Below are 23,300 nucleotides of genomic sequence, written 5' to 3' on the forward strand. Positions count from 1 at the left end.
TGTCAAATTAGTTTTGTCCGTTCAAACTGGTCGAGCTGAAAAAAGAGCTGCTAATATATACTGTAGGACTGCAGGGATATTTGGAGACCTCTGAAATAGAAACTTGAACCCTAATGCAGGCCATGACTGTAATCATGTTGTTATGACATCATAACAAGGGTTCAAAATTCTAAACCATTTATCTGCCAGATCTTTAAAAGGAAAAGTAGCGTTATTTATAATTGTAATTCCCTGACTTTGGAAATAGTTTTGATTAACACCAGTGATGAGGAAACTGTTGATAACCCTGAAACAGCCTTTAATTTCATTACAAATGCATGTACAGTTTGTCTTAGTTATGAACTTCAGGCTGAAAAGTCATCGCTATGTAGTGTTTCTAATTTGGACTAATTTTAAGGCAATTAATAGTTCATTACTCTTTAATAATGATCTGTAATTCACTCAAGTTATTAGGATATCTGATATCAAACCAGGATCAGGATATCAAAGACCCAAAGTCGCCCAGTGTCCAAACGAGCTAGAGAGAAAGAAAAAAAGAGTGCTTTTGTGTGTGTGTGTGTGCGTGTGTGTGTGTGTGCGTGTGTGTGTGTGTGCGTGTGTGTGTGTGTGCGTGTGTGTGTGTGTGTGTGTGTGTGTGTGTGTGTGTGTGTGTTGTGACTATGAAACGATGATTAATTATTGCTCAAGTACTCAGGGAGCTTGAGGTCATGAAGGAGATCTTGGAGTAGCTGAAATGTGTTCACTATGTCTGTGTTGGAGCAGTGAAACTTCATCATCACACCAAATGTACCTAGGGAAGGAAAGCTGGCTCAGCAGAGATGGTGGTCATTTTAACAATTAATTATTCATCATTTGTTACAAAAATGTAACTTTTCACTAAACTTACTTAAATAATCCTACAGTATAAATTAACTCTTTAGGTGTTAAGTTTTTAAATGAAAGAATTAGATGCTGTCACCCTATATAGTTTAATCACTGTCATTTTAGAATCCAAACTGGTGATCACAATGATGATACGATTAACTGAGCGGCTCTAGTCTTCATAAAAGCTGTTTTCCATTCTGCTAACCTAGAATAAAGGTATTCCTCATAGAAGTTTTCAGTCCAATTTTGTTTTCATTATATATGCTCCCACTTGGAAAAATTATGAACCATCACCACATCAGTTACCATTTTTATGCAGATGACACACAATTGTACATTTCTGTATCACCAAATGACCCCAATACACTGCATGCTCTCATTGATTGTCTCACTGACATTAATGCATGGATGGGTAAAACCTTTTTAAAGTTAAATGAAAAGAAAACTGAAATTCTTTAAATAGGACCCAAAGCAGCAAGAGAAAACCGCAATCAATGCTTTGTGGTCTTAGCAAACAGATTAAAACACAAATTACAAACTTAGGAGTGACTTTAGACTCTCATTTAAATCTTAATTCTCATTTTAACAAGGTCATTAAAACATAAATATTGCCAATGTCAGACCTTTTTTAACTCAGAGAGATGCTGAAATGCTCATTCATGTTTTTATTAACAGCCGTTTACTGTATTACCTAAATAGTTTATAAGAAAACTACAGCTAGTTCAGAATGCTGCAGCCAGAGTCTTTTCTAAAACAAAGAAACAGATCACATCACCCCACTGCTTAAGACACTGCACTGGCTACCGGTATCTTTTAGAATTTATTATACTTGTTTATAAAGCTTTAAATGACCTTCTCCTCCCTACATCAGAGATCTTCTTACATTGTATTTTCCAGCCAGATCACTAAGGTCCTCCACCACTTCTCTTTTAAATGTTCCCTATGTGTCCCATCAAAGTACCAGTGAGGCTGCCTTCTGTTTTTATGGAACACACTGCATCTGGTTATTAGAATGGCAAGCTCCCTCTGTATTTTTAAAAGGAAGTTAAAAGCCTATCTTTTTCATCTGGCTTTGAATTTTAACTTGGAGTAATGTTATAGTTTCAGTTTTAGTTTTTGAAGTTTTAATCATTTTATTCCTGGTGTTCATTTTATTGACTTTTATTCTATTTCATTCTGTTTTACACACTTCATTGTTTTATTGTTGTAATTTTAAGCCTTGCAAGGAAATTTTTCTTTTATTTATTTGTTGTTTGTCTGTGTTGTCTGTGTTGTTTTAATCCTGCTATGTGAAACACTTTGGGCTGCATGTTTGCATGAAAGGTGCTATATATATAAAGTTGAGTTGAGTTGAGTTGAGTTGAGTTGAGTTGAATAAAGAGTGCACAGCTGTCATCCTTGAGAAAATAGACAGTCAGGTCAGTAAATTGAAAGAGAGAACATATAAGTATGATATCAAGTACAAGTAGAATTTTTTTTTTTTCTAAATCTGTTTATCTCTTTCAGCCGGATGTGAAAACCGTTCATAGAGAGCACACTCCCAGCCACATGGTGACATGGACAGGTCCTGGTTTTGCCCGTGTCAAAGATGGTGCTGGCCTGGTGTTCACTTTTGAAAACATCCCCTACGCCATGGAGTATGACATCATGATCCGCTACGAACCTGAGGTGTGTGAGTGTGTGGACCACAACCTACATAATTGATCTCTTTTCCTGATTAATGAAAGTCTTTTGAACTAAGCCATGTGTGTGTGTGTGTCTGTGTCTGTGTGTGTCTGTGTGTCTGTGTGTGTAGTCCACAGAGGACTGGGAAGCCATAGTTAGTATTACTTCTGTACTGCTGCCTTCCAGTCTCCGGTGTGGAAACCTTCTACCAACTGAACAGCTCTACACAGTAACCTTGCCGCACCGCAACAGGTACCAAAACTTAGATATATGCATTGCATGTATGTGTGTGTGTGCATGCGTGTGTGTGTCTTTGTAGGTCTGAGAGAGAGGCCACTGTAGCCACTATGTTTGTTAAGTCACTAAAGGATTTGTTCAAGTATGCAAGTCTTGATATGGTTTTGTGTTGTTTTATAGCTCAGGAAGAATTGCATCATTGCATTGTAGTCACTTAAACTTGCCTAGGCTTGTATGCACTGTGTGAGTCAGGCCTGTATTTGTTTTCTTATTTCACTGTACCCTGAGGTATTATTAACTATTGATTCACTGATAAGAGGGCAAACATACCTGAAAGCCTTGTAAGAATCAGGTACAGTGATTTGAAAGGAAGGAGGCAGCTTTGTTTACTGAAGTTCAGAGTGTGAAAAAACCAGAGGAGCTGTTGGAAACGAGCAGAGAATGGTACAGTCTGGCAAGGAATTTGTACGCATAACCAACAACATACATGTGGTCCACATTCATTGAGATTGTTCTTGCATTAGTTTTTTAAACATCTTAAAAGTGTTACTCTAGCAATTTAGTATTGCACTTCCACCATCAAGTCGGGGGACTTGCAAAAGAGAGATTCAAGAAAGAATGGTTAAAATGGATACAGCAGAGGCCAGTATCCTGAATTTTAGTCCCTAGTATGGGCCAAACTCCAAAACACTGGATCCTACATTTCCCATTATGCACATTTAGGGAAATATACCACAATACAACTTTGTACAGACATTTATTGCCCCTGCCTTCCCCCCAGGATGATTTCCTTGCCTTATTTTAGTTTCCCCCCACCCTTTTTATGCCAAATGACATCACTAACGGTGAATATTTTTTCAGTTCAGATATTTTTAGTTGCTTTTGCTTGTTTTATTGTCTGAGCTCAAACCACAATCGGTAAGGAGACTTGTTATCACACAGTCCAGTGTTGAAAGTTATCTGAAGAAAATAATATTTGTTATCGCAAATGTATCACCTGAAATGTAGTAGACTTCACACATTATAATTTTAATTTGATAGTGAGATGTTAATCAGCCGGAAATTATCTAAATAAAGAGTAAAAAAAATTTTTTTTTTCTTGCACCATATATTTTAATTAAATTTAAATTAAAAGAGATTAAATTTAAATTTAATCTCTGATTTTCATTTACTTTTGCCTGTCTTCGTGTTGCCCCCTTTTAGTGTAAAGGCTTGTTAATACTTTTTTTTTTCTTTGATTGAACAGAAAGACCATTAAAATCCTTCAGTTAAACAGTATTACAATTACAGTATGTTATTTACCTCATAGTATTCATGTTAAATTATGATTTGACCTATCACCATGCACAGTAGTGGGAATCTGGCTCTGCCATCATAAATCTACTGGTCCTCATGACAAGCAATACCATTCAGTAGTCCAACCACCACCACTGTATTACCTGTACAGCTAGTTCTACCAGTAGCCAGTAGTTAAAAACCTCTCTGGTATGAGATTCTTTTTTCTTGAATTCCGTCCCTTGACCTGTCTTAGCAAATAAAGGAACATGGTTTCAATATGAATTTGTGTGTGAGTGTAAGAGTGCAGGCAGGTCTACAGGGTCATCAGGTGGGCATCCTCTCAATAACTGGTGTTTTGTTGAACGCTTATTGTGTTGCAGCATCAACACATTAGACAGATTACTGCAGATCAATTGAGATAAAATGTTAATCATCCCTGTAGAAAAATCAAGGCAGGATATAGGATAAAAAATCCTTACATTAAGACTGTTTAGTTTCACCCTGCTGAAAAGCCTTTCAGAGTCTCAATTCATCTGGAACTAAGAGGACAGACCCTGCCCGGATCTAGCTGTCTCAGCGGACCGTAGCTCTCCTTCCGTTCTCTGTGGTCGGTCCGTCAGCCAAAACCAATTAGCAAAGTGAGCTCAAAACACAGACAGAGGGGTGGGAGCCAAACGCAGGTAGACAGTGGATCTAGTTGTCTCTGGTGTACGGTGGTTGCTCTAGAAACAAACAGCAAGTCAGAACATGGAAAAAGGAAATAACCTGGTACCAAAACATCAAAAGCAAGACATACTAAGTAGAAAATTTATGTAAACAGTCATTAAACACAAGAATTAACACTAGTATTATGTTATTTATTATTAAGAGAATTGTATTAAAAGTACATGTAAAATTTCTGTTCAGTGTTAACTTTTGCAAAATCAAAAAAGATAAATTGGAATAGGGATTCATATTGTGTTTATGTATTTTTTTAAGTAATGCCCAAACAAACAAGTAAATATATAAATAACAATCAAACAAACATTAACTAAAACAGAAATATTACAGATTATCTTTAACTTTATGGGCTGTTGTAATAAGTACTTAGCAAAAATGTTCTATGTTAGACTCAGAATCTGTCCATTTCCTCTTGTGTTTGTGGAACTTTTTTCACCTCTTCTTGCATTTGTGGAACTTTTCCAGTTATCTCTTGTGTTTTTCAGGAACCATTTCAATTTCCTTTTGTGATTTCATTTCTTATGTTTATGGAATTTCTTCCACTTCCTTTTGTGTTTGTTGACCTTTTTGAGTGGAACTTTTTCCATTTCTTCTTTTCTACCATATTGCTGTATTGTTGACTGTCTTGTAAAATGTTCAACATTGATACTAAATCTTTTGACTCTGTATGGGATTAAAGAAAATATGACATGATATGACAAAAACTTTTTACACATTAATTCAGTTTTTAATGGTAGAAAAATATTACCAGTAACTCAGCAGTATGTTAGTATAGCCACTGCTGTCTGGCCAACATCAGGCAAAAGTAGTCAACTTTGCTGGACCTCATTGCAGGCCATGTGAATGTGCACAAATGCACAAGATCTAGTATTTGTCACTTTGTAGAGCTCATCAATCTCGCCACTTGATAATAGGTATTAATATAGGTGATTTGTCACCACCTATCAGGTGTTGAGCCCATCAGTTGAAGGAAATAGGGAGATAGAAGGAAAGGGAAAGAGAAAGACAGAGTAAATTGAGAGGAATAAAGTCTCCATGGCATGTAGAATATACTGTTCGCCTATCTGTTTAAGTTTTTTTTGCATGTGTTATGTTCTTCCAGATACATCCAGATGCCCAGGCCGTTCTGTTTTGAGCCAAGTAATCGTTACATGGTTGCAATCAGGTTCCAGCGCCACGGGGTCTCACACAGACATCTCACTGCCTTCATTCTCATCGACTCGGTGAGCTAAGACAATCTGTCAACCCACCACCCTCATTATCCACATCTAAGTCTGTTTGAAAGGTAGCAGTATTCTAGAAAATTTACATCACCATGGCCTCTTAGCTGTCATGATTAAAAGAGACACCAAAAAAGGCTCTCAGCATTAAATGATGATGAAGGTTAAACTGATTTCAGGAACAGTGACTACATCTGCATGTTCCTTGGGGTTTCACACCATGACGTTTCCCCCTAGTGGTAGGGAAATCCAACTGCAAATGTTGAGTTAACCTAGGCTTGGGATTGGCTTGTAAATGAGTGAATGAATGTCCCTTCAAAGCACTTTTAAGTCATTTAAATCATGAAATAAATAAAGACAAAGAATTCCCAGTGAAGAAAGAATGATCTTTTAAAAGACACAATCTAACTCAAACAGCTGTGCCTTTAGAAAAATGTTTTAAACAACATCAGATTTTGGCAGGGCAGTATTTCAGGCTCCCTCTTTGTAGTTGCTCTTTTTTTCTTTTTTTTTCTGTCAATCTCATGGACATTTCTAGAATAAACTTTGACAAAGCTCTGGCTTTCCAAGTTGTTCTCTTTCTGCGAGAGCTATGTTGAAAAGAACTTTAGCATTTTTATGTTTCTCCGCATAAGGAAAGTTAGCTTTATTATGGCTCTTATGATTAATAACACCTCCATGGCTCATAATACCTGCCTATTTACATTCACAGCTATAACTATAATACTTTCTTTTTTTAACCTTTGTTTGTTTGTTTACCACAATAGCTTGTTCTGATCCCCAAATACACTGAGCTCCCGGGTTTCCAAGGTTATGAGCCAGAGGCAGAGCATCGTCGCAATGAGATGATTCGCTACATGTGTCTGGATTCCTTTATGATCACGCCGATGCCCGCCCTGGCTGAGATGTGCTCCAAACTCATCTGTAGCATTTCAGCCATCATTCACGACGGTGCTCTGGGTGAGTAAATAACAGAAACACACAAAACAAGCACAGATTTGGACAATGTGGTTTTAAACCCACTGACAGTTTTAAGTCCTTCATTGCTTTTTTAATTACAGTAATTTGCTGATATGTTCTTTATTGTGTTAAATGGGTATTTGTTGTATCCAGCCTGCCAGTGCGACCCCCAGGGCTCCCTCAGTGGTGAGTGTGATAAGGTTGGAGGTCAGTGCCGTTGTAAACCCAACGTGATGGGTCGACGCTGTGACCAGTGTGCCCCTGGAACCTATGGCTTTGGAGTTAGTGGCTGTACTGGTGAGTCTGTTCACATGATACTCTAACACTTTTTTTTACAGACCTGGGCATCATGCGGCCACAGGGCCAGATGTGGAAAAAATGTGAACCAGGTTCTCCCTGAAATAAATTACTTTTTTTTTTTTTTTTTAAGTTAGCTGTCCAATCTCATCACAGTTTATTCAGTTGTGTCACAGAAAGCTGACTCGTACACTTGTTCAAGTCCAGTAAGTAAAATATACCTGGGTAATTGTATCCCTGAAAGCTCACAGATGTAAATGATGCTTTTTCTATTAACTAGGTTACTGGGTTTGGTTATGTTGGTTTGTTTGTTTGTTTGTTTGTTTTAAATGCCTCATACATTCTTATGGTGCAATAAACTGAGTAACCAGATCATGACATGTTTTTATAAGCAAAATGTAAATTATATGTAGATTCTAATATTTTCTGTGGCAGAGCACACAAGAGAAAATTTCTCATGTTTTCTGACCCTGATATTGTAGCACATTTCTGATGTGTCCCCCTGTGGCACATTATTGCATTTTCAGCTGCTTACACCATGTAATTTCAAGCCATTGTGCTATAAGAGAAAATTGGTTTGGTTTGCAATAAAAAAACAGAGCAGTCACAACTTCGACAAAGTTCAAGTAAAAGATTTGACTTTCCTCCAGTCTGTTCTTATAATTCAAACTGATAATGCCAAGTCAATACCAATACAAAATCAGAACTTTGACTTTCTTGAAAAGAACAATATTTTTTGAAAGTCATGCAATCATATTTGTATTGGTTTTAACGTAGATGAAACTCTTTAGTAATACGTAATCACATATTTGCACAAACCATTGAGCTTAGCTGTAGAGCTGTGATGTCTGCTTCAAATGGAAAAGGCACATCACTGTATGTTCTATAGATACGTGTGCTAACGTGCTATTCAAAATAAAAACTTGAACACATGCACCTTTCTGAGAAAAAGATTAATAATTGAGTATCATTTTTTTTCCTGATTCCAGTAAGAAGCACAAACAGTGATGATATAAATTCAGTGAATAAACATTTAAATACCTCCTCCCTTCCAGCCTGTGAGTGCCATTCAGAGGGTTCATTGAGCCACCAGTGTGATCCAGTTACAGGCCAGTGCCATTGCAGGCCAGGGGCCAGGGGGCGTCAGTGCTCCGACTGCCAACCAGACCAGTGGGGCTTCCCCAGCTGTAGCCCCTGTCAGTGTAATGGCCATGCAGAGAGCTGTGACCCCCGAACTGGGGAGTGTAGAGACTGCAGGGACTACACAGCAGGACACCTTTGTGAACAGTAAGAATCTCTCCATGTCCGACTTTACTCTACTTAGTCCCTGGTTATCAGACTAATGGTAAATCACTCATTTAATTTGTCATAGTTGTCTGAATGGATTCTTTGGAAACCCAGTGCTTGGCTCAGGGGAACACTGTCGGCCCTGCCCCTGCCCTGGTAACCCTGGCTCAGATCATTTTAATGGACACTCCTGCCAAGCAGACCACAGCTCTAACCAGATCATCTGTAACTGCAAACAAGGCTACACTGGTGAGTTATCACACTGCACTGTACTGCACTGCACTGCACTGCACTGACATGGGATTTTAACTGGTCTTATCTGACTGATCTGCTTATCTACATTTGTCATTATTAATACTTAACTCTCTATTTAAGTCTCACATCTCTGAGAAGCAATTTTAAAGCATATTGCAATGCCATATTCTTCCTTTTCTCTCCCAGGGCCACGCTGTGACCTCTGCGCCCCTGGTTACTATGGTAACCCAGAGCAACCCGGTGGGCAGTGCTTCCCGTGTGAGTGCAGTGGCAACATCGACACCCAGGACCCTGGGTCATGTGACTCCAGGACAGGCCAATGCCTCAAGTGCCTGTACCACACCGATGGCCCGTCCTGTGCCCACTGTCAACTTGGTTACTATGGCAATGCTTTGGCCCACGACTGCAGACGTAAGTGATGGCGTCATCTTAGCATCTAACTCTGCTAAGTTGCCTTGGATATAAGCATCAACAACTGAAACAGCCTACAATGTAAATGAGTGATGTACCGCCAGCTTGTTTTCAGCTTTAAAGGTTGTTGCAAAGACAATAAAAGCCTTAAATAGCCACAGCTCCAAACCAACACAATTGCATGACATTCAACTAAAATCGTTCTAGTTTCTGAAAATTTATTTAAAATCCTGCATGTACTCTGCTGCACAGTCGATCAGTCTGCTTCCTCCTGCCATTTGTTTGCTGGCAAATTTTATTATTATCACCATTTTAAGTTAATTTCTTCAAATCAATTTATTTATTACAATTTGATAATACAGCTAATGATAAAATTTGAGAAATCCAATCCTATTTAAAATGTAAGTACTGAATTATGTCCATTGATCTAGCATTCTGACTACTTAACATTTCCACTTGTGCTTCTCGTCCACAAAGTATGTATCTGTGCATTTGGTAGTATTCCGCTTCAATTCTTTGTATATTGTGTATTTCTCCTCTCAGGTTGTACCTGTGTGGCTGCTGGCACCATCCAGTCTGCTTGTAGTGATGGCCAGTGTCACTGTGACCGGCAGACTGGAGCCTGCTCATGCAGGGAGAACGTGGCCGGTCATAACTGTGACGAGTGTGCTTCCAACCATTGGAACTATGGTCAGGCCCGAGGCTGTGAGCCCTGTGGCTGCGAACCACAACACGCCCTAGGAAGTCACTGCAACATGGTAAGGAAGCATGAAGACCTCCAAAAGCCTAAAAATGTTTAATGCAAAAGTGAACAGAAATAAAGTTTACATGTATTCTTATCTATTTGATATCCTCATCTGCGTGTCCATGTATCTTTGTCATTCTGTGTCTCTGTGTTTTCAACAGTTCACAGGCCAGTGTCATTGTCGTTCAGGCTTTGGGGGTAAACAGTGCACTGAGTGTGAGCAGTTCCACTGGGGAGACCCACGGGTGCAGTGTCAAGGTAACTCACCTTGTGACAAATCCTGGAATAGATAGCTAGCACTCATTGGCATTACTTATAATATTGTCAGACTCATGATACCAGTAAACCTCAAAGATTCACCCAGACATGTATTAAGATGCATAAAAATACCCTGCTTGGTACAATAGTGTGTCTGATATAGTTTTTCCACAAAAACAAGTATAATTACCACATCAAATTCCTTAAAATGGCATCTACTCCTTCTCCTTTACTATCATTATCTATGAATATGCAAATATTGTTCATTTCAGAAGTTTAACTGGTGGACACAAAGGGTCCATTTTCCCAAAATAGGGTGTTGGCGCAGATCAGAGTCTTACTTCCTGGCATATGGCACGTGTTGGTGTGGCCAACACACTTTTGCAATTTTCCCGACCATCAGCACTGGCACACTGTGGGCTCAGCCAGGCGCAACGTGGAGGAAAGACCGAATACATTATTAGTGGGAGGAATGCATTACGCACAGATTGAGTTGGCTTCAAGCTTCAATAATGACCAATCACATGAGCTCCTCTCATCCCCTTTAAACGCAGCAACAGGTGAAATGGGAGAGAGAGGCTGAGTGAGAGAGAGAAATAAGTTCATCTCTGTGAAGCCCCTGAAGTTCCAAAATATACATTCAGGACACCTCAAACATTAATATACAAAAATCAAAATATGCTGACAATGATAGAATGAAAATAAAGCTGATGTGCTCTCATGTGTGCCACAGCTGCTGGCATACCAGTACTGCTGCTTATTTTGTGCAAACAATTAAAGTAGGATAATACATTTACTCTGCAGTTATACTCCTCCCCTGCATATTTGAAAGTCCTCATTTATGCTTTTAAGTACATACAATGTCCTTAAATAAACAGATACAAAATCAGGTTTATAAAATCTGCTGGGTAGTGTTTGAAAAGCATGCCAGTTCTATCACTGTTTCATGGAAATATTTAAATGATGAATGAAGGCATCTATGCTGTGCCGGCTGTGCCTAAAGTAAGCATGTCTGTGTTTTAACCTGTTTTAAAATGTTTCATTTGTTCACGGCATGTCGGATGTTAATGTAGGTCTACTCAGTTTAGGAAGTAGCACACACGTCACAGGCTGTCAGAGGCTGATTATATGGATACACGTCCATGCTCAGAACTGACTACTGCACATATTTTGAGATTTGACTGTAAATGGCATCACTGAAACTCACTGTAATGATCCTCATGACATGACAGAAAAAATAGTTTGACACTAACCTGAGTTTGAACTTTTATTTAATAAATGTCTGGACAGACTTGATGGAGCTCAGGACACATCCTGAGGTGTTACTTCAAATAATATTATTGTTAAACCTGGAATCTGTGAGTAACAGTTTTACAGCCTGATATTTAGAAAATGCAGAACATTAATTACCATAGATCCTGACCGATCCTGTCGCCATGTTGGAAGATTTAAATAATTAATGAAGTTTCCTCTGTTGTGCCATCCACGTGTGAACTGATGCACAGCCCCTCTCTCAAATCAGAGACTAATCACACGTGTCATTCCTGCTGCTGTGTGATGACTACAGCTGTTTAATAAACATGCAAAAGATCCAACATTCTACAAGCTGTTGTGGGAAATGGAATCCAGCAGAATGTATTTCTTAACTCTGGTTCACTGAATTACGCTCATGTGGATGATATTATTGGTAAGAATCTTCCTTAAAAATAAAATTGTGTTTTGATTCCCATGTTAATCTGCAGTAATGTAAAATGTGTAGCAAACTGAAAGGGGACAAATTTAACATAAATGAAAGGTGATGTCTGTGTCTGTGCACCTCTGCCAACTGCAGCCATGACAATGCAATCTCAAATGCAATTTTGTGCCAAAATGAGCACCAAAATTGCACTGCGCCACCTAATCTGCATAAACACAGCTTCAGCTCCACCTCTCCTCCACGTCAGTGCTAGTGAGCTCCTTTGGTGCCCAGAAATTATCAAACAGGTATAGACGCACAAAAAGTAGATTTTGCTTGTGGACAATTGCATAAAGACTGCATTTGGACTAGCACGGGTCTTGTGCCTGCAGGAAAATAGGCTTCAGGTTTCTACATTACACTTGTATACGTTGCATACTGGACCACAGTTGGCTTCCAAAGGGACAAACTTAAAACTCTCAGACAGTCACAATTTTAAAATTGCTTGCTTGTACAGTAGCACTGTATATCAGTTTATAATACTGATATACATACCAGAATCTACTCCCTGTTCCTTTAAATTAAAAAGGGACAAGAAAATTAGCATCCTGTCTCATTTGTCTCACATAATCGGTTCAGTTTGACCTGTGAAATAGCAAGATTCATTGTTACATTATGAGGCAGTAAATCTTCTAATTACTTCTTAAAGACACCAGTAGATTCTTTTCTTACAGCCTGTTTCACCTGCAAACCCACTGTTATTACTTTCCCTCTCTTTCTTCCCTTCCTCCCTCCCTCCATCCAGAGTGTAACTGTCATCCGCTGGGCTCAGAGATCGCCCAGTGCGACCGGATAACAGGGGTGTGCGAGTGCAGGAAGGGAGCAGCGGGGAAGCGCTGTGACGAATGCGCTCGTGGCTTCACCGGCTTCTTCCCCAAGTGTGTCCAGTGTCACCCGTGCTTCCAGCTGTGGGACGATGCTCTGTGCCAGCTCAAAAGGGACCTAGAGCACATTCAGTACACTGTGCAGAAGATCCTGGAGAGTGGGGTCATGCCGGGAGTTGGGGACACACGTATCAAAGAGCTGGAGAGGAAGCTGAAGCAGGTGCAGGATCTGATCAGTGCGGAGGACAGCGACAGAATCCACCAGCTGATTGGACAGAGCATTGATGACCTCAGGTGTGTGTTTGGATGATTTGGCACCTAACTGCTGATATAGTATATAAATTTAGCATATAGTGTATAAAATACCCTGGCCTGTGTGTTTCAGGGCTGAGATTGCCCTGACCGATGGGCGTCTGATGAGCGTCACCCGAGAGCTAAATACAACAGCAGAAGAAGAGGGGGCACTGAGACGCACATTGAGTGACATGGAGAGAGAGCTGAGAGACATCAACATCACTGTGGCTCACAAAAAACAGCAGCTGGATGACTACCTCACTTCAGGATTTACAGGTAGCATATTCAGTCAAATCAGTGAAGCTTACTAAAATATTATGTGACAGCACAGTTTGAAACTCCCTGTAGATTTCTGTAAACACAGGGTAAGCAAACATTCAAATTCTACAATATGTGTGATACAAAAAAAGGTAGCAAATTTTAATTCTGCAAACCTCAGCCAAGCATCTGCAAAATGTTATAAAACCACCTCCAAATGCTGAAATATTAGGTATTAAACTGCTAAGCTGTCAAACGCAAAAACCTTCTCCTGTTTCCTTACAGATCAGTTTAAGAAAGTGAAGAAGTACTATCGGATGTCAGTGGAGGCTGAGGAGAAATGCAACATGTCAGTGTCCGGTCCTCTCAGCCCTGTGGAACAGTCCAAAGAAACCCGTGCAAACACTAAAGAAGAGCTGGATAGCAGGAAAGACAGGTTCCTTCGTGCCATGGCTGCTCACAACAAATCATTAGATGAGCTGCAGCAGAAAGCCCATGGCCTGGGCAAGACAGTCCATCACCTCAGTAACAAGGTAGGCAGAGTTAGATGGTATATAAAAATGTATAGATTTGGGAGTGTGGTGATTAATAGATACACTTTCAGCCAGCAACATCACTAGTCTAATGGTACCAATTACAAGGAAGCATGGCAACAGTGACATGATGGGAAATAATATTGTTGTCTGGATATTGCGGTGCATCATGATGTGAACACACAGCAACATAAATCTGCACCCAGAGGCAGATGTTGTTTTTTTTAATAAAATATAAAGCATAGTTTGTTGAAGCTATTTATATGATATTTCAGTCACATCGTAGCTGTTGTGTCACCTCTTGTCATTGATGTGGCACAACAGAGGTTGCATCGTAATCCATTTCAAGAATAAAACATGAAGTGCCACTTTTTCTAAAAAAAAAAAAAAAGGAGGCAATGAATTGGCAGTGGATTGATATGCTCTGGTAATCTATCATCTTCAGACAGAATACTGAGTTATAAACAACAAGTTTTCTTGAAATTTTCTTCTTGAAATTATTTACACATGTATTTTATGTATTTTCTCATTACATTGATCCAGTCATTCCAATATGAATGATTTATGTTGTTGCTCCTTGCAGGTATGTGGTGGTCATAGCAATGCCACTGCCAATGGCAGTTGCTCAGACAGCCAATGTGGTGGTGCTGGTTGCCGTGACATTGAGGGCAACCGTGTGTGTGGAGGAGAAGGATGTAACGGGACAGTGAGCACTTCTTTGGCAGCACTGAATCACGCTAGCAATGTCACTGACAGTCTGAACGCTGCCAATGAGGAGATGCAGGGTGTGGCGAGAAAGGTGCTAGAAGTTTTCAGACACTGTTATTTCAATATAACATACAAGTGATGTTGTATCCTCTTATGTGCCATGATTGGAGACTATAATGTTGCTCTGTTGACATCTTGGTTTCCTGTGTTCAGCTCCAGGATATAGCCACTCTGACACAGGATGTGAAGAATCAGGCTATGAACATGCTGAAGAAAGCCCAGAAGAAGAAAGACCACTTTGAAAACTCCAACAAGATGCTCAAAGAGTTCATTAAGAAGATAAGAGACTTCCTCACTGGTATGTTGATGATGTTTTAACTGAAGTGAATTCTTATTGAAGATCATGTCAGCCTACAAGTCAGGAGCAGAAATAATGTTCTGGGCTTTAATTGTTGCTGCATTTTTGATTTATTCTCCCTGCTTGTGCTGTCCAGAGGAGGGAGCAGATCCAGAGAGCATAGAGAAGGTGGCTCTGCAAGTCTTGTCGATCACACTGCCAGTCAACAGGACCACGCTGGACAAAATGATCATGCAGATAAAAGATAGCCTTTCCAACCTCACCAACATCGAGGGGATCATCAACCAAACCTCGCAGCACATCAGCAAAGCCAAGGAGCTGCTTGAAAAAGCTAAAGATGCCAAGTGAGTAATGCTACTGGCTCTGAAAATAAAGACGACATTTCCCATAAACCATCCACATAAACTTTACAGTCCATAAGCATTATAGATAGTGTAGAAAACATAAGTGGCTTTAGTTGGTACACATACACACACACACACACACACACACACACACACACACACACACACACACACACACACACACACACACACACACACAGACTTCTCCAAAATAACAAAACCATGAATTGAAATGCAAATTTTATTCCAAATAAGTAGCAGTCTAGTTAGACTAATGCCCCCCCCCCCCCCTCTTTTTTTGAGGCATAACAGTCACACTATAGAGTGGCTACATCATTTCTAGTTGCCAATATAGTCATTACCACAATAAGACAATGGAAAATATTACAATGAGTTTTACCTATAATACAGTGTCAGGATCAGTCATGATTTAACAGTAATTGACTCTATGGAGTTACAAACATATTCCAAATGAATCTACTGAAACATTTGTAAACTTATTTTCAGCAAAAGTTCCATTTCCTCTATAGTAGATCGTCAACATGTTACATGTTACTGTAGTTGTTCCATTGCAAAAACAGGCTGATCATTTACAAGGAACACAAATTCAAATTGAAAATATTGACAGCATAAATAGAATCATATATATTGATATTATGGTGTTTTGGGCCTTCACTGTGCTTTTTTCCCCTCAAATACACCTCAGCCTTTCTCCTCCCAGCTTATTTAAAGAGTCAATCCACTGAAATTACTAAGAAAAATTGCAGAATTGCAGTGGTATCTATCCATGCAGATCATGCATCAACATCACTTTTCAGAAACAGTGCCCCATACAGTGTAGGTGAATTTATAATCACCAAAACACACTCTTCTGTTTTCATAGGGACTATTTTCTACTGAAGTAATAGTCCTCTTGTTCTTGTTCACCATGAGTTCTGTGAAAAGTCCATTCACCTACATTATATTGAGGTGGAGGCAGAAATCTGAGATGCACAACCTGGACAAATAAAAGCAAAACTTGCAGCATAGCCACAGCATTTTATAGGTGACTTCCACTGATGTCAGCATCCAACATTATGATGTCCCTTAACCCCACCCCAAAATTAAATTCTCACTCCAGCTAATTGACAAAAGTTGCCTGTGTTTGCCACCTTGGTAGAACTGCGTATGTGTACTTATGAGGAGTGAAATGTGTCAATGGACCTTTCACTTCTCTCACTATCTAGCAGCAGCAAGGCTTGTTGACAGACAGCAATATTATTGGCAAAGCCACTGTTAACAAACTGTGACTGGAACTAATTAGAAATAAGGTGTGTGGGTTGTTTGTGTATTAACCTTAGAAGCTGCTATATCATGAACCCCCATCACTGGTAAACATAATGATATTTCCAATAATGTTTTGGTTAACTTTTCAGCTCCATCAGCCTCCAGTGAAAGAAGACAATCATATTTTTCCTGAGCATATGTCTCCTGCACAGCAATCTGAATGTAAACACAGGGTTCATTTTCATCTTAATCGTCTCAAACATTTAAACTAGCATAATTGCAACAGATTCAATACTCTCCAGGACATATTCTATACTGCTGTGATTCAAAAGGCTGTTACATAATAATACAACAAACAAAAACAGCATGAAAGCATCATTGACCTGCAGCCGTAATCGCTGACTCTCCATTATTTGGGGAACATCATAGTGGAGCATTGAGCAGCCTGAGGAGCTGGTAGAAACAAACAAAGATAAAAGGAGAGTAAATGTTGCTAGATTTACATTTTTTGGGTGGCCAGAAAGATGACTCTAAATGAATGCAAATGTTGCTTTGTGTCTCGATGTGTAAATATCAAACTGTTTGCTATCACTTTAGCTACATCAACTTAAAAAGTGATCATTTTTGATTGTTGTCTTTATAGTCTCTTTCTGCTGCACCAAAGTGGCCAAAAATCTGTTTATGCAGGTTTAACATATTTTCAGTTATTGTGTAATATTTCTAACAGCACTATAACACTGTAAAACATTACTCAGTAATGTATTAATACTGTAAGGATTTTAGGTACGGTTTGATTTGTATAGTAGAATATCTTCCTGATGTTTATTGTTGTTGATATCATCAACCCCTTCAGGTTGTCCTGACATACCAAGATTGCCGTACCACCTTCTTCTGTTTTTCCCTTTTGTGCCATAGCCTTGAATTGAAGGATTTTGTTGATGCCCCTCTTGTTGGTACTTTTACTTCACTTATTGTGTTTTCTTACAGTGATTTTAGTAGCAGTTGCGGCACTATGTGTTAATGTTAAAATGATACATTGGGTACTTTTTAAGTTAAATCTAATTACCACGCCTATTATGACATGCATAAACTAATTACTGAGGACTATAGCAATAACATATATGTCTAATTTCTGGTGTCATTGTGCAGGAGCCGAGCAGAGGGAGTGAAGGATACAGCCAATAATACCAAGCAGGCGTTGGATGAGTCAGAGAAAGCCATAGAGAAAGCAAGAACAGCCCTGAAGGAAGCCCTCAACAACCTGAACAGCACTAGGAACGCTACTGCTGAGGTATAGCATGCTGTGTGTGCTGGTTTTTATTTCCAGCAAAAATACTAATCTCCCAGATCTCTCTCTTGATTCTTCACTTGTTTATATTACATTTCCCTCTAGGTGGATGAGAGGCTGACGCAACTGGAAGATAAGCAAATGGAGTTCATGATGCGTTTAAACAACCTCTCTGCCGGCGTGGAAGCTCTGAAGAACAAGACCGAACAGAACAGGGAGATGGCGAAGGACGCCAAAGCACTGGCTAACAACGCCACAAACCTAGCGTCTTCAGTGGAGCATGTGAGTGTGCAACTGGCATGATGTGTTACAGACAGGATTAATGAGTAGGATTTAATCACTGTTCCACACTCCGGAGCAGAAGGTGGCGGTAATGCACCTAATGCACTGGTTGCCAACCACTGGTGTAAACCAAAAAGATTTATATTTTTCCAAACAGAGTGACACATCCTGTCAGCCGAGGTGTTTCCTATCTGTGCAGCCTAACTTAGCAGCTCCTCGACAGACTGTTTCTTCTTGACGGTCCCGGTGTTTCCTCCACAGGCTCCACTTCACTCAAGCTGCCTGTCAGACCCGCTGCTTCTTCCCACTTTAACCTGAATAACAAACCAGGGCTCGGTGCTCTGGTTGGATCCACATGGAGGGCTAACGTTAGCTGAGAGGCTAGTGGAGCATTAGCCGCAGCATGACCGGAGGGAAGCACAGCCAGCTCACCTCTGCTAGCCTCCCAGCTAATGTTAGCACCGATTCTGCATGTGGATCCAACCAGAGCACTGAGCCCCAGTTTGTTATTCAAGTTAAAGTTGGAAGAAGCAGCAGGTCTGACGGGCAGCTTGAGTGAAGTGGAGCCTGCAGAGGAAGCACCGGGACTGTCAGAGTGAAACAGTCCATGGAGGGAAGCACAGTCAGGCGGCTGAGGAGATTGCAAAAAATCGGCCTCTCATAATCGGCAGATATGGCCGATGCTAATATTTCATTTTAGAGCTTTTATCGGCTGATACCGATGATGTGCCGATAATATCATGCATCCCTAGTTTTTATAGCACAAAATATGCAGCAGTTGAAAAGGGCCAAAAAAACATATGGAATGTGGAATAATAACTAGAAAATGCAGTTTCTGTAGAAATTGCGTGTGATTGCTAAAAGCTGATCTAGATTGCATTACCAGAAGCTGACCACTATTGAAAAATCTACCAAGATTAAAGTCAGCAATGGGTGGAATTGAACTTACACCCTGTTGGGCCGTAGCTACAAGTTTTATCAAAGATAATCGTTAATTATTAAAATCAATAAGATTATTGATGAGAATTAATAATAACGGGGTACCACCCTGGACTCAGGGAAAAAGATAGCCAATTCAGTCTCAAAGTGTACTAATCTATGAATTTGGGACTTTGATTAATAATTAATTTAATAACTATAAACAAAATCACCATATCAGTAGTCAGTTATGGTTAAAGGATTTGGAGTTCTTTACAGAGCAGGGGTTGGCAAAACTCATTCTTGTACAACATTAAAACAGACAACAGGTATATCCAAAAGCATTTATTTAACAAAGGGTAAAAGCAAAACACACAATACTAATCTAGCTAAGTGTACCTATATACAAGTGTGAGTGTGTGTGTGTGTGTGTGTGTGTGTGTGTGTGTGTGTGTGTGTGTGTGTAGGGAAGACAATAGCAAGATGGCTGCAGTCACCTGGTGACTGAGCACATGGCATGCCGACAATTTGGCTGATAAAGGGAACTACAGAGACAATAGGCCAGACCATGTGGTGTCTTGAACCACATGTGCTGCCTGAACCAAAGTTTGCCAAACTAGGTTTTAACCTCTTAACTGTGTGGTTCTCTATTCAAGGCCAATTGGTGTATGCTTAAAGTGCCAGGTTAAAATGAGGTTAGTTGCATGCAAGGCCTAGTTACTGGATGTAACATGTGTTAAGCCTGCTAACATTAACCTAGCGGTGTGGCTATGCAGTAACCTGACTATAGGCAACAAGGACATCACATCAACAGTTCAATGTATAACCTTAACCAAATCAATACACGTACAGTACATTGTTTGAGTTAAACATTCTTGCTTAGCTGACCTATGCTTCACTGTGTTGCTAGACTATGCCCAGTTGTTACCAGTCCATGAAGGAAGAGATGCTTTGTGGCATTCTGCTTTGTAGCTGGTGAATCCGTGGGTGAGTCAGGCTTAGAAGGCTTTGGCTCTGAAGCTGAAAGATGCAGGTGTTGCTGGGGAGACAGCACTCCAGTCGTGCAGAGGGCTCAGGTCACTCCTTTGTGTAGAGTTAGCAGCAAGCTAACTCAGTTTCACGGCTCCTGTACTTGTTAAACTGGCCAGCAGACTTGTGTGTTAGCTGCTGGCACAAGGAAACTTAGTTTCTGAGTCTTAGGCAGGCTCTTGTGTCTTCTGCCGTAAAGAAGACTGTGTGTGTCTGCTGTGAGCAGGCCACACAAGAGAACAGAGAGATGCTCCAGTAGCTGCTGGAGGTGTGAAAGACCAAGCAGCTGATCCTGCAGCTGAAGGAGAAAGAGAGCAAGGAGCTGCTCCTGCTGCAGCTGGTGGAGAAAAGAGAAAGATAAGAGGGGAATCTCTAGTTTTGATAACCTGGATCCACGGGTGGAGCTTCACACTTTGGGTGCGAACCCCCAGGGCTGCGGTTTCTTGGAGTCTTGAAACATGTGGTAAACTGTGGTCCACATGTAGTCCCAACATCCCCCCTTTGGTCCTAGGATTGCACCTGATGTGTGATCCTGGGAGCACAAACATGTACTGTATGGTCCACAGTTGAAAGAGTTCATTTGTCAGTTCATTCAAGTTTGTAACATTTGGGCAGTGGTTAACACTATCTATCTTGGCTAAGCAAGAACAGTCAGAGTTACAAAACAAAAGCATGATAGACAACAACAAAGGCATAGTCCTAAATAACATAACCTGTGTTTCTCTTTACTCTTTGGGTTGGTGAGAACAGGAATGTTAGTGGTGTAACTTTGTTAAGGTGAGATGCAGAGAGAGTGGCACCTAAAATGATAAAGCCATTTCTGGAGTGTCCAAGAGTGTTTGTTGTTTCACTCATTGGATCTGATGACAATACTGACTACTCAATGTAGTACTCAGTCTGATCTTGGCAGACTTTACAATTTTGTCCTTCAGGCAGGTGTTGCTACAGAAGGATGTCATCATATTTCCAAAAATCCCAAAGTCCTAATGGCTGTATCATTGTTTGCTTGGCACTATGTCCTAAACTTTTGGTGGGTGAGGACATGTGTATGACTACTTCTGAAAGTACCTAATCAAGTGTCCTAAGCTAGTGTTTTGCAAAGTGATCCTATTGGCAAAATACTTCCAAGGAGTTGATCCAATTGTACTTGCAAAGTAGGACAGTGGTGTCTGAGCTGAATCAGAATTTAGGCTTTCCTCAACTAATAGCAGGCTGTCTGGCTATTACTGAGTTTAGAATAACTGAGGTTGCTACTGTTGCTAACAAACCCAAGTTTGCCTATGTAACTGCAGGAAAGGTAAGGCACTGGTATTTGTCTTACTGTCAGAACAGCGGTGATCTGTGTCGCTATCTAGAATTGTGAAAAGCGAGCTCTAGAGCTTTTGTGTCTTAAGTTTCTAATTTGTGGCTCAGGGCTGTAACGCTCCATGTAGCCAGAGGGAGAGAGACATTCAGAGGCACTGTCACTGTCTGATAGATGGTGACCATGTACTGAACTGTGGTCAGAGATGCTGTGGTCATCATCTGATCTGTCCATTGTCTGGTCACACTTCTGGGCCAGAATCTCTGCGTATGGCCTTCTAAAGCTTCTACTGTGTGAATGCCTATCTTGACGCAGTTGGTGGACATGGCAGTTACGCCCAGTGTCCCTATGCTGCCTTTTGTCACCCCCCTTTGGACTGTTCTGAGGGTGATCTTTTGAGGCAGAAGACCTGTATGACGCTTCAGTGTTTGAGCTGGCAGGCTCAATTGTTTTCCCTCCTGCTTTGGAAGTGACAGCAGTTTCCCAAGCCACTTGTGTCATCTTTCTTATCTCACACAGTGAGGGGTTACCTTGGTGCGTCATAAGTACAACGTGAGTGCGTACGCATGGATGAAGGTTCTGCAAGAATAAGGACTTGGAAGGTGGGGTTTTAAGCCTGGTGCATTCTTGCCCTGGAAGTGCGCATGCCTCAAACATTGGTAGTAATCCCAGGGATGCTCACAACGGGAATGTTTAACTTGGAGGGCTGCAACCATTGATGTGGTCTTGTCAGCAGTAAAAGAGAATTCTTCTACTAGTGCTTGACGGAGCTCTTGGTAGTCATTTCTGACTCTGGAAGGTTGTGATTGTATAAACTTGTGTACAGCTTTAGAGCTGGTTTTCCACACAAGTTTAACTTTCTCACTTTGGGTTGCATGGGGCAGGTCAACTAGATTGTATTCTAGTTCTCTAAAGTAATCTTCAATGTGGTGATTACAGCTGTCTGGGTCAAAATGATCAATGTCCTTAGCTATAAGCTCAAGCACTTTAAGGCGGGGACACTGTGAAGTCATTTCTGATGAAGACAAGACTAAACTAGCACTATTATGGACATGTGCATCATGTGCTACAATTCTCTCTGGTTGAAGGGCAGGGGCTGAACAACTGTTATCACTTTCCTGATAGTGCAGAGGAGAGGCTGAACAGTTCTGGGATGTTCTAGTCCCCCCATGTAGTCCCAACAACCCTCATGTTTGTAAGACAGACATGCTATGCACCAAGCTAACATGTCACACAGCAATACCAGGCCAGATTTTGGTGTTTAGTCTGTCATTTGCATGAAATGTATCACTAGCAGTCTCATTAAGCAGATTGACATCACCTGTGGACTCCTGCATCCTTCAACTCTACTGAGTTCTGCCCTAAGGAGGGCTCGAACTCACAGCCTTTGGATCTAAAAGGAGTTCAGAAGTGACATGAGCTTTAACCACTGGACTACTCATTCATGCCCTGTAGCACAGGAAAAGATGTGTTTAACAAGCATATCAATCCACATTTTAGGTAATAATGTTAAAGTAAGCTAGAGTGGAATTGAATTATGGTACAGGATAAAAATGTGAAGCAACTTTGTACATGAGAGCAATATTATGAGGAGCACTGCAGTGAGCAGGTATTGAACACACAACCTTGTCATCTAAGTTGAAGCTGATCAGGAGAACAGAGCCAACAGACATTCACAAAAATGAGAGGAAAAAATCTCTATTTTGATGAGGAAAATGTATTTGTCTCAAACTAGAGTTTGAAGCCCAGAGATTTGTACATCATTAGTGAAAGCAAGACTAGTTTAACATGAGAATGAATGATATGTGTAAAAAGTGTTTGAAGGAAGAGAGAATCTGTAAGTTTAAGAAACTGCAGTGAGAGGAGACACACATCCTGCAGACTGTATTGCAGTCAATGAGAACATGACAGCGACTCTCTATCAATTAAGGTTCAGATCTCAAAAACTATAAGTCCTATGTGA

General features: G+C 40.4%; 1 protein-coding gene across 5 annotated transcripts in view; it reads left to right on the forward strand.

The window, feature by feature from the left end:
* The window catches only part of lamb2l (laminin, beta 2-like), a 91,918-nt gene that overhangs the window by 64,516 nt on the left and 4,102 nt on the right, over positions 1-23,300 (forward strand). For all 5 annotated transcript variants that reach the window (XM_044351002.1, XM_044351005.1, XM_044351001.1 and 2 more), the window contains 18 exons: positions 2,371-2,532; positions 2,660-2,781; positions 5,867-5,987; positions 6,752-6,944; positions 7,098-7,241; positions 8,297-8,528; positions 8,614-8,777; positions 8,970-9,194; positions 9,738-9,952; positions 10,101-10,197; positions 12,678-13,050; positions 13,142-13,326; positions 13,594-13,841; positions 14,425-14,640; positions 14,763-14,907; positions 15,044-15,251; positions 17,667-17,808; positions 17,911-18,087. In XM_044351002.1, coding sequence (XP_044206937.1) covers positions 2,371-2,532; positions 2,660-2,781; positions 5,867-5,987; positions 6,752-6,944; positions 7,098-7,241; positions 8,297-8,528; positions 8,614-8,777; positions 8,970-9,194; positions 9,738-9,952; positions 10,101-10,197; positions 12,678-13,050; positions 13,142-13,326; positions 13,594-13,841; positions 14,425-14,640; positions 14,763-14,907; positions 15,044-15,251; positions 17,667-17,808; positions 17,911-18,087 — 3,369 coding nt within the window. The remainder of the gene's footprint in view (positions 1-2,370; positions 2,533-2,659; positions 2,782-5,866; positions 5,988-6,751; positions 6,945-7,097; positions 7,242-8,296; positions 8,529-8,613; positions 8,778-8,969; positions 9,195-9,737; positions 9,953-10,100; positions 10,198-12,677; positions 13,051-13,141; positions 13,327-13,593; positions 13,842-14,424; positions 14,641-14,762; positions 14,908-15,043; positions 15,252-17,666; positions 17,809-17,910; positions 18,088-23,300) is intronic.

The sequence above is a fragment of the Thunnus albacares genome, chromosome 5, assembly GCF_914725855.1.
Source record: "Thunnus albacares chromosome 5, fThuAlb1.1, whole genome shotgun sequence".
Taxonomy (NCBI): domain Eukaryota; kingdom Metazoa; phylum Chordata; class Actinopteri; order Scombriformes; family Scombridae; genus Thunnus; species Thunnus albacares.